Consider the following 16,329-nt stretch of genomic DNA (forward strand, 5'->3'; position numbering starts at 1 on the left):
GGGTGCTGGGACCAGCTCAGCTTCTCTGCCCTAGGAGCTTGGGATGGCGGTGGGGGAGCTTCCTTCTGGGTTCTGGAACCGGTTCACCTTCTATGCCCTTGGAGCTTGGGATGGCGGTGGGGGAGCTTCCTTCCAGGTGCTGGGACTGGCTCACCTACTCTGCCTTAGGAGCTTGGGATGGCGGCGGGGGAGCTTCCTTCTGGGTGCTGGGTCCGGCTCAGCTTCTATGCCCTAGGAGCTTGGGATGGTGGTGGGGGAGCTTCCTTCCGGGTGCTGGGACCGTCTCTCACCACTTATTTTTATTTGTTTTGGTACTGGGGATCAAACTCAGGACCTCGCACTTGCCAGGCAGGCACTGTGCCACTGAGCTAAATCCTGACCCCACCATTTACTTTTAAACTGTTTATAGAGAGCTCATTTATAGTGTAGAAGCCTTGTTGAGCTTCCAGTTTCAATCACCTATATATTTTAGAATTTTTTCCAAATTATATTGATCAAACAATATTATAGTGATGGAGGGCTCCGGTCTTCATTGCCTTTTCTTACTCAGTGTCCACAGGGTCAGTGTTCAGTGAATGTTTGGTATGAATGAATACTAGAGTCTCTCGAAAGAAAAAAATCTGTACTTATTCTATAACCTATCAACTTCTGTAATTCTTTTTTTTTCAGTTTTTGGCTAAAGACTTTTTTTTTCTTTTGGTTTTGAGATAGGTTCTTGCTAAGTTTCCCAGGCTGGGCTAAAACTTACAATCTTTCTGCTTCAGCCTCCCAGAGCATAGACATTACAGGCACGTGCCATCATTCCTGGCTCAGAGGTGATTTTTAGATACTTGTTATTGTGCACATTAACTTTACTTAAAATTTTCTGTGTACCTTTTCTACCATGTTATCTTCATCATTACCACTTCTTGGTACAAAGAAACCTAGTAAGATATTCTTTTTTTCCTCTAAAATGAGAGTCCTCAGTAAAGGAGTAGTAATCCTCAAGCACTTTAATTTGAAAGTCTCCAGCAAACAGTAGCCACTGCAAGCTCATTTTCTGTGTCTGGGACAGTTTCTGTCCCTAGTCTAGTTTCCCTCATTGCTATGACAACAGAGGAGGGAGGGCACCTACGTTCAGGTTCTTCTGGATCCTTGATCCACAAAAAGGTTTAGGTGGTTGGGTCAAAGGACTACAAGTTGTCCCTTTTTTTTTTTTTTGGTATGTAGAAGAAAAAAAATTGTTTGAAGAGAAAATAAGTGGGGCTATCCTTTTCTGTTCCTTCATATAAATTGTAAATCTTGATAGTGGCCACCACACCTTTAAGAAAAGGTCTGGACTGTTTGACCTGAAACTCTGTACCCTAGTGACACCCTACCCTGGCCTACAGTGGCAAAAGGACAAAAGGAAGGAAGTTCCCCTTTTAAATCCCCAGGAATTTTTTGATGAGATAATATTACAGAGTGAAATGTCTTATCCTCCTATTAGTTTAGTGTTTGGCTCCTGTGTAACAGTAACCCACTTAGAAGCAGGCGGCCCTTTTGAAGTTATTTTAAACTCTCATTTGAACGTAGAGATAGTGTAACCTTGGATAAAAAGCACCACCAGCCCTGGTTTCAGTTTTGCCCTTCAGACATGTGGAAAGTGCACCAGTATATCTTAAGATTTCTTATTGAAACCTTAAAGAGTTAGTCTTAGTTTCAAAGCTTGGCTTGACGGATCATACTCAAGGGACCATCGTTCTTTTTCTCCAGATGGGTAACCTTGCCTGACGCAGTCTTTTGGCTCAGATGTTCCCATAGATTCTTTGTCTATTAACAGACAGTGAAACCATGATAATCAACCTTGTTGCACTCTGAGAAATTTGAAGGAAGTTTATTTTCATATTGCAACCTAAAATCAGTTGTTTCATACCTAGTACCAAAGATGATTAGGTGTATGCATTGGCTGTTATCAGCAATTGGGCCTTAGCAGCTCCTTTTTTTCCAGATGCAGGTAGGATGTTCAGTGCCTCATCTTGAGGCCATAGGATCTACCTGTGTCAGGGAGAAAATTGGTAGTTATTTTTACTTGTAAGGGTGGTGAAGAAATTGGTTCTTTCTCCACTGTGTCTTCCTGAGTCATCTCCCATGCCCTGTTCAGCCTTCCCTACCCCAGCTCCTGGATAGCTTCCAGAACAGCCATCCCAGAACAGCCTCCCTTCAAGGGTCCACTGTCTTGGTCAGGGGACCGGTAGGATCTCTTTTGAACCTGACAAAAATTCTTCTTTTCCTGGGAATTTAGTTCCGTGATTCCACCACCTGCCTCGAAAGCACAAGGTCCAGAGTTCAATCTCTGGTACAAAAAAAAAAAAATTCTTTTTTTCCTTTTTCAGAGGGGAGAGCCCATAGAATCTGCTGGGACACCTGCAGGAAGAAACTTCTGTTCAGCAGTACATAAATTTTTTTATCAGAATAAGGGGCCTTATGTTCATAGAAAAGCAAAAAGTACATCATCACTTGTAGGAAAGAGCATTCCACTGTTCCATTTGCAATTACAGTATTGACTCCTATTGCCAGAGACAACTACTTTCAGTTTTTTTAGTAGTTCTGCTTTTCATGAATTCTGAATATTTTTTAAATTTCTGTAAATAATGTTCATACTGCTGCTTCACATTTTTAGTTCATTTCAAAGTTGTCTTTTTGGCTTTCTCCTATGGAATGATGGTTTTGTCTCTTACTGTCCTACCTTTCTCCTTTCCTTCACTCTTCCCATTCTATCTTTCTTCCAATTTAATTATATCACAATAATTGTTTAGATCGGAATTTACACTATTATGGCTGTCAGAATTCTGGGCTGGTCCCTGTAGGTTATACCCTGAATATGGCCTACAGTTTTAGTGTAGCATCTTATTTCTTTCTGGAATTAATAGTTGTATGTCATTCCCCACCCCCACCCCCAGCCTCATTTACTTTATTTGCGGTGTAATTGTCACCTGTTGTTCCCTTGTTCAGAACTATAAATTCTTCTCATTACCAACAAACCCATTAGGTAATGAATGATTCCAGATTTTGGTTTTTTGGGTTGTTACAGCCTTCATCCTCTGGTCCCATCTGGATGTATCACTTGGCAGGTGGTTGTATAGCTTTTATCCTGGGATTTCTCATCTCTGTTGGAGGCCCTAGATCCCGTGCTGGCCTCTTCCTTGGTTTATTCTCTCATTTGTTGTCACTGACAGCAGCTTCTGAAATTAAACATGGGTGGGGAAACTTTGAGACTTTTGGATTTTGAGGGGGAGAATAGTCTGGTTTCCTTCCCTCTTCTCTGCCTTTTTGAGGCACTCCTGAGTGAGGGGTGGCAGTGTTGTGTTCTCTGTGTATAAGAAGTGTTGTGGCTTCATGTGCTTTTTTTCACAGCAGGGCCAAGGAGCAATAGCCTTTGCTCCTATGCCATTGTCATCAGTAAGTCTTTTTTGTCCTGGGAATGTCTTTGATGACTTAGTAATCAACAATTATAACAGCCTGGTCTTAAAGTTCATGCAACAATTTGATTAAATCTTGACCTATTTGTCCTGACGCCTCACTTAGCTAAGCAGAAACTCAAGTGCCTTACCAAAACAAAGCAGGAGGTATGCCAGCAGGCCTGTCTCCAAAAGCCCACAGGCTGTTCTGCCAGCAGCCTTTTATTGAGCACCTGTTGGTCGCAAGGCTCTGGGTGAGGTAAATACAGTACTAGTGTGCTTCTAGAAATAGATGCCTGTAATACAGGCAAGTAGAAGAAACTCCGTCATGCACCATACAAAGTGTTTGGGATCAAAAAGATGGAAACAGCTTAGCTGTATAGGTGTATTCAAGAAAGTTCCAGAGGGAGAGTGACATTTAAACTGGTCTTGAAGGGCAGAGTATTCTAGGCAAAGGCATAAAAAAGCACAAATGATCATGACAATCTAGAGAAAGTGGAGAGGACTTTCTCAATGATTGAAATCTACTGTGCTTAAATACCAGTATTTTAAATAACTTAATCCTTGAATATCCGACTGATACAGATGTTATTGTTCTTGTTTTATAGATGAAAAAAATCAAGGTTTATAGAGATAGAGTCATCTGTCCAGGTGATGTGCCCCTTAAGAGGCAGGAATGAGATTTAGACACAAGATTGCATAATTCCAAAGGTCTCATCTCTTCCATCCCCAGACACCCCTTAGAATAAAATGAGGAATAAGAGAGCAACAGCTGCAGCTTTACAATGATGTCCCACCTCATGATAAAGGACTAACTGGACATTTTTTCCTAATTGACTTAAGCAAGATGTTGAACATCCCAAAGTTATTATTATGGTAGCGCAAGATCAGAATTACAACACAGATCATACTTCCTGTTATATCTCTACATTTTAATTGTAGCTTATCATTTACATGAAGTTTTAATGTGGATCCATCCCAGGAATTTTACTTATCTTCTCATTTAAGACTGTCTTCCATTTCTAGTGGAGTAAAGCCAGTTCCATTCCAAGTTTCTGGGTTTATTTGATGTTAAATTCAAGGCCAGCCTGGGCAAATTAGCAAGACCTTGTATAGAATTTTAAAAAGTAAAAAGGGCTGCAGTTGTAGCTTGGTGTTTTCTAAGTTCATTCCCTACTACTGGCGGGGACGGGGGGGGGGGGTGGCGGCAGCAAAAACTTCTTAAATTTAAGTTAGGTAAACTCTATTCATCCAAACATTTTAAGAAAGTAAACTCAGAAATGACCATAGTTTTTAAATTCTTAAAAGTTAACATGCCTGAATATTGTACACTGAAGTGTCACTGAATAATTAAGCATTCAGAAACACACACAGGTCATGTAGTTAGTCTGAATGTCACTGGCTAGTGTGAGCATGAGTGAATTAGGAAGCATGGTTTTTATGTGATGACTGGAGCAATGAGGAAGCAATGCCTAGCTGAACCTTTGGGAGAATATATGATTTTAAGTGCAGAAGGTCCTCATTCTGTATAGATGATTGTTATCCAAAAAAGGACTTTGGGATATTTTTAAATTTAAGAGTTAATATTTATTAGTAGATAATAGAAATAAAGCTTTGATTGGGGCTATATCTTGAAAAATGAAACTGAAAATTATAGTTTTTATTTTATTTATTTTTTGGAGACATGGTCTTGCTCTGACATTCAGGTGGGCCTTAAATTCCCTGTGAAGCCCAGACTGACCTCAGACTTGCAGCGATCCTCCTACCTCACCCTCCCAAGTGCTGAGATTACACCCATGCCCCACCACACCTGGAAGTTTTAAAAAAATTTAACAAATTAAATTGTGATCATAGTCCTTGTACTGATTTTTGAGAATAAACACAGTGAATCTTGTGAGGGCAGCATTGGTACATTTTCTGCAGAATTATCTGAAACTATGATGTAGTTTCTTCATCAAGAATGATTTTTCAAGTGAGAGAATTCTCACTTTTCCTCAGCATTATCTCTTAATCCTTTGATCATTTTCTGTTGTCACTCCCATGTTTATTTCTTCTTTAATCCCTAACTATATTGTTTGCCATTGGCTTTGAGTGGGCTTCAGTCATTTATAGTACTATTGAGACTTTCATGGACTCCATTCGATTCTGCCTTGGTTGCTGATTCCTGGTTCTAGTTTGCAGCCTGTTTACATAGTTTAATCACCATATCACTGGATGTCCCAACAAGTAGCAAGAGTTTGCTGTAAGGATTAAAAATTAATATATATAAACACAGTAATCTAATATGCTAATTGAATGCGAAAGCCCTCTGCTTCACTTTTCCTAGATGTGGCATGCTCCTTTGGATTCAGTATCTTTCCCTGAAAGATTCCATCTTTTATGATAGGTCAGCTCACCTATAGATACGCTCATGCTATGACTACTTCCACTTCCCTATAAAACATTCTCCTGAGTTCGTAATGTGGAGTCTGTGGGCAAAGAGAGCTCTGGGGTGTATTTAGCTGGAGGCCTGGGATGGCAAGCATTTCTGGAAGCTGAAACTGTTGTCAGAGTTGAACTGACAGCAGCCTGAATCTTACAATATTATCTCTGGCAGGTGGCTCAAAGATGCCATTTATGCTTGAGAAAGGTGGTAGCAAGTTTGGGCACCTGGGAATGTAAACAGGAATAAGGATCTCAGAATATCTTGAGATAGAGGTAGGCAAGGATGGTGAGATGTGATTTAGGTTGTTTCTTTACCCTCCACATGAAAACAAACACACACCAACTGGTTGTACTCGTTGGAGCTTTAGAAAAATTCCTTTTGGTTCTTTAATTCTTTGATCCTGTTCAGAAGTCAACAACCTTGACAAGGCCAATGTGTTGAGCTGCTAACAAGTCACTCCAGTGTCATTAGAAGGTTTGATGGGGTGTCTTGGAGAAAGGAAGAGTGGGAGTGCTGAGGAGAGGAAAAAGAGAGCCCGGTGTAAAGTACAGCTCAAGGTGCTGACCTGATGGACTTGAGTGGACCCTGACAGATCTTCAGGGACCCTTAGGGTGTGTTTGATGCTTACTTACATAGTTGAGATTTCCGCATGCCCAGGGAACGTGCCTTTGACATGTCCTTGCAGTGGCCCTAAATTCTGCCTCCTTACAACATGAACCTCTGGTCTGGTCAGACAGTGAGTCAGGCCCCAGCCCAGGCCTCTATTGCTCTTAGTTCCTGCCCTAATCCTCTCCCTTTCCACATCTGCCACTCTCTCAGTCCTTGCCTTCTCTCCCTCTCAGTCCTTGATGCCCCTTCTGTCTGTTTCCACCATAGCCTTTACTCTTTATGTCATGGATAGTCAGCATTTGAGGACATTTGACTTTGCTTTGTAGCATATTTATTGTAGTTTATCTTCTCACGTATGGATATATGTTCTCCCTTACTGAGCATTTGCCAAAGTGTGTCCCGTGAAACCATGTGATCATAAACACAAAATGGACTTACAGTAGATCAGAGAAGGAAATGATTGTTATAATAAATCAGAGAGGAAATTGATAGATTGAAAACCTTTTGTTTGTTAAACCACAGTTTTCTGCAGAACTTTAATTTACAAATGTAGATTCTGACAGTTCCTGTGAAGTGTTTTTCAGTGTTATTTATTTGTGCAAGAACTTTTTTTTCATCTCACTGGGCCAGTATTCTGCAGAACACAATTTTTAGAAAGGTTGTTTTAATTGACTTCAGTTCTAGAAGGGTGGAAACTACATTGCCCTCTACTGTGGGTCTTCATGTGAGTTGAGGACAACAATAAGCAGGTTGCAATAATTTTTGAGTAAACTCTTAGGACAGTTTGTTTGTTTGTTTGGCAGGGTCTCACTATGTAGTTGAGGCTGGTCTCAAACACGAAGTGTGATCCTCCTGCCTCAGCCTCTCCCAAGCTGGGATTACAGGCGTGCGCCACCACACCTGGGTGTTTGATTTTTTTAAAACAACTTTTTATGGTAGTAAAATTCATATGAAGTCCACCATTTTAAAGCACATAATAGTGGCATTTAATATGTTCACAATGTTGTGCAACTGTTACCACCATGTAGTTCCAGAACATTTTCATCATCATCCCTTGGAGGAAACTTTTTACCCATTAAATAGTCACTATTTTTCTCTCTCTGAGCCCATGGCAACCAATGGATTTACCTATTTGGAATATGTTATTTAAATGTACCCATACAGTATATGACCATATGTTTTGGCTTTCTTCAGTAAAATTTTGATAAAGATACAGATAAAGATAAAGGTCAAACCTGGATGATTCCTCTGCTCCTTCAAAGCAGCTCTTTATATCATTGACCAAATGCCCAAAATATATAACTTTAAAAGCAGTCATCTATGTAGAAACTTCTTAAGTCATGTGGCTAGGTGAAAAGTATAGTATACATTAGAAAAGGGTCAGAAGTGTGTGCACCATTGCTATGACTGGAGCTGGGGTTTCAGGAAGCATGCTTGAACCATGCTGGCTTGAATTGGCCTAAAGCCCTTTCCTAGAAGCCAGAGGTGACTGAGCTGTTGACACAATTGGCTTGTCTTCCTCACTCCTCCTCCTTTGAGTCACTAATCTCAGGCTGTTCATCTCTTTAATAATGGTAGAACGTTCTACAGTGGCCCAAGCCCTGGAGGGACATCTCAGAAGGAAGACTATGCCATCCACTGTACTATAGAACTTTCACTGGACCTTTGAGCAAGCAAACTCTTTGAGCATGGGGACTTGTAAAAATTGGATGCTAAGAGCCCCCTTTCTCCTCCCTTCCTTCTCCCTTCCCCCTCCATTTCTTTCCTTTCCCCCTTCTTTTGTCTTGGAATTCCCAGGAGGGTGGGAGTACTTGTCCACTGCAAAGACAGCTGCACCTTTTAGCACCCTGGCCTTATGCAACCCCTTGTACATTGTTCCATGAGATTCAAGTTCCAAGGACCTCTCATCTCTAAGCTGTACCCTTTGCCCTCCCTTACTGTTGTCTCTGGAGTCCAGGCATACTGCTGTCCCAAGGTATATCACTCATCTGCCTAAACACCCATTTTCACTGTGCCTTCTTCTGCCTAAGAATCTGTGATACTGCCTTGGTATCTAAATTCCTTTCTAGCTTGTGTGCCTTTCTCTGCCTTCTCTGTGTGGACTGTGACCCTTTCTACTGTCTTTGATCAAGCCAATCTCATTCTCCTTCCCCCTCCATGTCATCTCTTAGCAACCTTTTCCCAGGCTTGAAATTACTGGCTTGCCTAATCAGTCTCCCCCCTCCCTCAAAGCTGACTTGAGGCTTAGCAGCTGCAGAGTTCTACCAAACATTCTAGTAACCCTTGCTGCTTGTGATAAATTCATGTTGCATTCAGATACAGGAGAAGTGAGATTTTCTGTCTTGGTCTTTCTCCACAGTCAGATGGCAGCTCTCAGAGAAAGAGACCATGAAGTAATCAGGCATCAGACTGTCAGTCCAGGGCCCAGGTCACCTCTGGGTATGCCACTTGCTGCTTGTGTTATCTTGGTAAAGCCACTTATCTTGAACCCCTCTTCTTATCTGTAAAATGAGAGAGGGAGAAAGTAGGTATATTAATTTCTTATTTGCTACTATAACAAGTTACTACAAATATCACTTGTATTCTAACCTAGATGGTCTCATTATAATTGCTACTTAATGTTAAATTTATGGTATTTTGCAGCAATTCAGATTGGCATTATATGGGAGTTACAGTGTTTTTCTCCCCCTACTACCTTTCCACCTTGAATGACCACGGGGCAGCCATAAAATATATTTATATAGTAGCTTAATTGTGTTCTCCTCAGTGCTCTGCTCGTTGTCTTGAAATAGGATTCCTCAAAAGTTGATAAAACTGTTCCTGCTTAAAGTTTTAAGCCTACTTTTGGCTGGAATATGAGAAATGCACAATGTGAATCAAGCAAATATGTACCTGGCCTATTGAAATTATTTTTCCATTTTATCTCCTAGATGCACCCACTGGGCCTATGTAATAACAATGATGAGGAGGACTTGTATGAATATGGCTGGGTAGGAGTGGTGAAGCTGGAACAGCCAGAATTGGACCCAAAACCATGCCTCACTGTCCTGGGCAAGGTAAGCACCCAGCCCTCCAAATTGCTGCCATTCTGGTTGGTGTTTTCCACTCAACCATTTCCCCAGTGTTTCAAATACAGTAACGCCTTGGTTCACAAATGTTTCTGTTTGCAAACAGTTCGGTTCGCAAACAAGCATTCTGGCAAAATTTTACCTTTCTTTGCAAATTCCATATCAAATGAGAAACAGGACCATGGCCAACTTCCCCAAAATCATAAAACAAATTAAATTCGTAAACCAAGGTACCACTGTAGCTGGTTATGGGGAAAAGCCAGTCCAGCCTAGCTCTCCCTCATGGCTGAAGTTGACTCAGACATGTCTTTCAGCAGCTTGTTACATTGTTCATGGGCTCAGGTTCTGAAGGAACCTGCCAGCTTCAGTTGGCCGTCTGCTTGGTGGCCTTGGGCAAGTTGTTTCCTCTCAAGGAGTCTCAGATTCTTGTGTATAAAATGGGTTGATAATAGACTTCCACAGTACTTTATCTTACACCCTTGGGGCCAGATATTTCAGAATTCTGAGATTTGGGGGTCTTAAAGGGTATTATTTTCTCTTTTTCTTTTGTACCGGGGATCGAACTCGGGTCCTTCTGCCTGCGAGCCAGGTGGCAGAACCACTGAGCTAAATCCCCGGCCCCAAGGGTATTATTTTCTATTAAGTAATCTCCAGGGAATCTGGGACAACATTCAATAATCATACACATTCATATTTGTGTAGCAAACCATATGGATATTCACATGAAGTGGGATAGCTAAAATCTAAATAGCTCATGTTAGTTCAGGGCAGCTTTACCTCCAAATGAGTTCAGGTCCATTAAGTTTTCCTGAGAAGTAAGTTATGGAAAAACTTTTGGGTTTTAGAGCTTTTTTGGTTTTAGAATGGTAGACAGCAATTATGATTCTGTTTAGAACTTACCTCATAGGGTAGTTAGGAGATGAGATGCAAATGCCTTATGCTAGAGTAAACCTTCCAAAAAAAATGTGCTGCCATTGGCTGTTGTCACCCCATTTGAAGTACAAAAAAAGACTTTTTAGTCAAGAAGGTCAACATTACTTCTGACTGCAGTATAAGATAGAAATAAATTTACTTTGGAAAACCATCCATCAAGAACCTTAAAATATAACAGGTAACAATCTGTTTTCAAGTAGATCATTTTGCTGAAAGGAAAGGTTCAGAGAAAGTTATTTGAATTTCTGGTTGACAGAAAGGTGGTATCCCCTAAGGGTAATGTTACAGCCTGGACATTTTTTATATTCTCAAAAGCTGAATTTCTAGGTGCTATGGGAAAGACTGCTAGAATGGGGTGGGGGTTTGTCCTAGTTCCTTACATCTTAGGCTCTCTTGGGAGATCAGGTAAGAGAAGAGGTGGTTTTGACTCAGAGAGCCAGAGAGACCCAAAGAAGCCCCCTGCCAGTGTCTCCTGAATAACCTCTGATGCCCGAGACCCTCACATATCTAATTTGTGATTTTTGTGTCCTCTTTGTTTTAAGGGTACTTGTCAAATTTCCTTGCCTTTTTATTGAAGGGGGAAAACCCAGAGGAATTACTGCCTGTTTGGTTTGCAGTTCACGAAGTTGAATCAAGGTGTTTTAGGTGGCTCAGGCTCTGATACTTCATTATTTAAATAGTTGACCAGAGCTGCTTAATGTTGGTAGAAGAGCAGTGACACTCTTGAGAATGTTAATATTTTCCTAGGAAAAATGCCAGCTACATCCAAAGCATAGAAACAGTGCTTTCCTTGTAGGTTTTCTTCTCCTAATAGACTGTTTTCTCCTGTAGTTAAATCGTTTCTATGCAGCACTCAGCTCACTGGCTTCATTTACTTTGTCCCAGTCTGGTAAGGCTCCATCTTTGTGTCTGTTCTATCAATAAATGGGTTGGAACAGTGCTCACAGAGTCACCATATCATTTCCCATAGTTTAGTGGTAGGGCTACTTGTTGGAGTCACTCAGAGAATTCAACTATTTCTTCCTCCTCCTAAGACAACCGTGCAATGGTTTTACTTGGAGAGTTTTGTATGGTTTGGCCTGCTGGCCTGTGAAGGGGGAGAAATGGAAACCTTTGACATAGATTGAATCATTAAGTATTTCTTGGGTTTACTCATTCACCAAATAGTAATTCAGTGCAAAGGCCTAGGAACCAAGTCTGTGGTTCTACTTGCCTGAGAGCAGCAGCCCCATGTTTCGAAAGGCTGGGAGATGGCAAGAGAGCATTTGCATATGGTTAGTTATTGCCATTGGCTTAGAGTTGACACTTAAATCATTAGCAGAAATGCTTTCTTGGGGCCAAAGTAAGACAGTTTCACATTTGCTTAGAAGCTGAGCTGGTGTAGGAGGTGTGATGAGTCAGGCCTGCCCCTGCTCCCACCCTCTCTCTGTCTTTGTTGCTCATCTTCCTAAAATGTGGTTGTTTTCAATTTCATTTTCATTAACTTTGCTAACTATATTTCCTTTTTTTCTGAGCTCCCAAAGGCTAGGGCCTGTAAAGGATGGCAAAGTAATCCTCATGGACAGCTCAGTCCTCTGTAGACTGCATGATTTTCTATTTCTTCATTTTTGGTGGCTATAGGAAGAAGAGATGGATAGCAAAGAGAGGCACAAAAGACATAGAAAGAGGGCTAGGGATGCAGCTCAATGGTAGAGCACTTGCCTAGCATGCACAAGGCCCTAGGCTCAATCCCCTGCAGTGCAAAGAAAAATAAAAGATGAAAGGTTTAGGGAGAAAGTATAGCCAGGCCATTGGGCTGTGGATGGGGGTGGAGGACCCCTGGGTTGTTGTTGAGACTTGTTAAAAACTCTAGAAGGGAGGGCTTCATCAGCCACAGCACACCAGGCATTCAGAAAGTCTAGAACATCAGAGGGCTAGACATACACCCCTTTCTCCCACCCTTGCCACCAACCACCCTTGCCACCCACCTATCCACAGAAAATGCCACAGGCCAAAAACTTGAAATAAGAGAGAAATATCCTAATTTTTTTTTAAAAGCCTCTCTAGGAGTTCAGATAAAGTTTCATTTTAAATGCAAAAGACATAAACTCATCACCTTTTATTACTGAGCGCTTTTGAACTCCTCAGAAAAGAACACTATAAACTCATGAGAGAAAAATGATTTGTGATCCCCTCTTTCTAATCTTTTTGCTTCTGTGGAGAAGGTACAAACCGTAGGAGCTGCTAGGGAGGCAGAACTGAGATATGGGCAACTCCCCCCAAGCAGCAGGCCAGGGTGCCCAGCCTGCCCTGCCTCCAGCCAGGCCAAGAGCAAGTCTCTTCAGTCTGGGCCTTCTTCAGGCTGGGCCTCTCTTTTTCACTTAATGTGAAGAGGCTGCCCTAGGTCCTTTCCTTGTCTCATATTTTGAGTGTCTGGATCATATTTAAAAATCTTTCCTCGATTTTTTAGTTGAGATTTTAGTTACAGCATTGAAGGATAGGCTTTATTATTTGTGACTTTTTTAAAGTCCTAAGAAATTAAAACAAAATAAAATTGACATTTCTGGGCAGCTTGCATTGAAAAGCAAGGGTCTTAAATCACCCCCAAAGTGCAGAATCTATGTTTATGTCTTAGGTGTGCATTTTAACCCTTCATTTAGTAATAGTTTGTTAAGCATCTTATAGAGCTACAAAGAATTTAGAAGGTTGACTTTAAAAACTTTGGCTCCTAAGACCCATCAACCTTACAGAGAGTCTCATGACCCCAAACACAGAAAATATGCTGGTCTTTCTAGTGGAGCCCACCTGGTCCTGATACTGTAGCTCCAGGCAGAATAAACCCACCTTTATCACCCCAGGTTGGAGCAATTCCTAAGGAGAGTTTTAAAAAACATCATGGTCAACAGGCCTCTTTCTTTTCAGGGCTTACGAGGACAATATGAGGAAGTTAATAAAATGTAAGAAAGGTGGGGAATTACATGTCACAATGACCTTGCCTTGGCTGAGTGACTTTAGGAAGGTGACTTTAGTTATCCATGACCTACTCGTTTGTGACACAGGGCTAATGCTGCCTTTGTCATTGTGGGGGTTCTGGGAGATATTTGTGGAGCATTTGGCTCAAAGCCTGGCTCACGTCAATGCCTGATGAGAGTGTAAAAGTAGCCATCTTATATTGGGTGCCCACAGTGTGCTGGGAGCTTTATATGCAGGGTCTTTGATTATCAGGATAACTCTAGAGATCCTGTCTCATTCTCATGTTATGGTGAGAAAGTTGACACCCAGAGAGGTTCTCTATATAACCTGAGACAGCTCACAAGAGCTGAGATCTGAAATAAGAACATTCTACCGCTTTACTGATACTGTTTTCTTCCCCTTACCTTATTTTGTCCTGGCCAGTTTTTCTCAAAAATCATATGCTGTTTCAGTGTGTTCACAGGCTTGGTCAGCACTGTTGGGTCCATGTAGTTAGAATCCCAGTCGAGTTCTGCTGACAGAAAGGGAAATTTGCTCTAAGAGTCCTGGGCTGTATCACAGAAGCCTTGTCTGGGTGCTGCTGTTCTAAAGCCAGCTGGCCCCTTCCCCTTCTCTGTGCCTCTGTTTTATCCCTGCTCCCTCTGCCTACTTGTTGGGAGACACAACCCCCAGTATCTCTGGGTTTGACACACTTGGTTTTGAGTCTAAAAGATTTCAGAAAAAGGATTCACTGGCTATTATGGTTTAGATCTAAAATGTCACCCAACAGTCTCATGTATTTGAAAGGTGATTGGTGCATGGAGGTGCTATTCCTCATCAGTAGATTCATCCATTGATTTGTTCAGTAGTTTGTGTTCTGTTAAGAGGTAGGGGCCTGGTCAGAAGAGATGAGTTATTGGAGGCGTGACCTGGAAGGATGTATTCTTGTTCTTGGCTCCTGCCTTTCCTCTTTGATTCCTGGCTGCTATGGTGGGCAGCTTTTTGCACCATGCTCTTCTACCATACCATTTCTGCCTTGGAGCTAGCCAGCTATGCACTGGAAACTCCCAAATTGTGAGCCAACTTAAACCTCTTCTCCTTTAAGTTGTGGTGTCAGGTATTTTGACCCAGTCACAGAGTCAAAATACAGGAAATCTGAGTAATATACTGGCCCATCTCAGAATCAGATGCTTATCTTTAGGCTGGTGAGCTGTGCTCTGAGAGTGGAAATACGCTTAGAATTTAACCTGTGCCACCTTCCATATATAGAAAGGCAGTAAGATGTGTCTTCCAGAAGAGAGCTGGTGGGGAACAGTGCTTGACTGCCATTCCCTAAAGTGGGCCCCTGCAGTCACGAAGTCTTAAATGCAGTCACAAGCTGGTGGGTCATATCCTCAGTTTATCCTGAGTCACTCAGAGAGGGTCTGAAAGGAAGGGCCCCTTGGTTCCTATATGCTCTTCTTCTCCAGCATGCAGACATTGATTGTGAGGGGGGAGGAAAAGCTAGTCCACATGGACCAGAGGTGGGGTGGGTAGGTTTTTATCAGGGGGCTGTGTGACACAGAGATGGGAGAACATGAGATATTAGGGTAAAGGGGGCAGAGGAGAAGGCTTTCTGGTCAAGGAGTTTGGTCTTGATTATCTAGGTAGCTGGGAGCCACTGGAGGCTTCTGATGAAAGGTCCAATATCACAGAATCCGGCTCTGGGGATGTGCACTTGGCAGTGGCATCTAGACTGATTGGAGAGAAGATCAGGTTATGCTTTGCTGCTGGATGCCTCAGGAACTAAGTGTACCTAGGCATCAATTCTTAACAATATTGGTGAGGCTCAAGCATTGGAACTGCAGAGGACACCTCATGTTTGCCCTCTGCCCTTCCCTGTTTTCATATGTGGGCAAATGTGCATTGCAAAAGCAGCATGGCAAACAGGGTGGCAAAGAGGAAGACTGCTATATTGTGAACAGGAAAGCTATTCTGTAGTCCCACCTCTTCTCATGAGTAGCAGGAAACCAGAGTATGGGGATTGACACACAGTTGAATCCCTACATTCAATCTATCAACCCTCATCCAGCTCTCAGAGTGTCTTGGAAACTTCATTGCAAAGAACAAATAAAGAAAGACTCTGGTAACCAAGGTGTGCAGAAGACAGAGTCAAAGGAAGATTTTTTTTTCCAGGCTGATGGGGGGATGGGAAGCCTGTAATGGTTAAGATTAACTAAACTGAGTTTGAATCTCAGGCTCAATCCTTCTAAGCTCTGTGTCTTCCAAGTGTCACCTCCTTTACATGTTTCCACCTCATGTGGGAACAGCACCTAAAGGAGAGAGAGTCCATTCAGTATTGATCATAGTTTCCTGGCACAGCTGAATATGCTAAACAAGCTAGCGGTTGTTACTGTCCATCTTTCTTCTCTCTCATTTTATCCTTCAGTGTCTTTTAGAACAGCTTTATATGACTTAAGTAGTCAAATTCATAGAAGCAGAAAGTGGAATGGTTGTTGCCAGGGACTGTGGACAGGGGAGAATGGGGAATTATTGAATAAGTACAGTTTCAGTTTGGAAAGTTGAAAAAGTTCTATGGGTGGATGGTGGTCATGTGAATATACTTATGCTGCTGAACTGTGCACTTCATGGTTAAAATGGTAAATTGCCTGTTACATATATTTTATCGTAGTTAAAAAATGTGTGACCTGGGCATGGTAGCGCATGCCTGTAATCCCAGCACCTGAGGGGCTGAGGCAAGAGGATTGCTACAAGTTCGAGGCCAGCCTGAACTATATAATGAAACCCTGTCTCCAAAAACAAAAACAAAAAATAATTTTTTGCTATTACTTAGATCATTTTGCAATATATGGAATAGGATGGTGGTAGGTATAAAAAATAATGATAAAAATAAGCTTTTTGTTCCTAAGTGATGGAGTACAGTCCCATCATGAATGGGTGATTG

At 41.8% G+C, this 16,329-nt stretch overlaps 1 protein-coding gene across 7 annotated transcripts in view; it reads left to right on the forward strand.

Moving 5' to 3' along the window:
* The window catches only part of Znrf3 (zinc and ring finger 3), a 172,560-nt gene that overhangs the window by 98,626 nt on the left and 57,605 nt on the right, over positions 1–16,329 (forward strand). For 5 of the 7 annotated variants that reach the window (XM_087197988.1, XM_004843370.4, XM_087197991.1 and 2 more), the window contains one exon: positions 9,384–9,509. The exons of 1 other annotated variant lie outside the window; for it this stretch is intronic. In XM_087197988.1, the coding sequence (XP_087054114.1) occupies positions 9,384–9,509 (126 nt within the window). Of the gene's footprint in view, positions 1–4,659; positions 8,893–9,383; positions 9,510–16,329 lie in introns of those variants that run through there. One more of the 7 variants, XM_087197989.1, reaches the window with a different exon arrangement.

Source organism: Heterocephalus glaber, unplaced genomic scaffold (genome assembly GCF_053883595.1).
Source record: "Heterocephalus glaber isolate CG9 unplaced genomic scaffold, H.glaber_assembly_v1.0 deba00001687, whole genome shotgun sequence".
In the NCBI taxonomy this organism is placed as follows: domain Eukaryota; kingdom Metazoa; phylum Chordata; class Mammalia; order Rodentia; family Bathyergidae; genus Heterocephalus; species Heterocephalus glaber.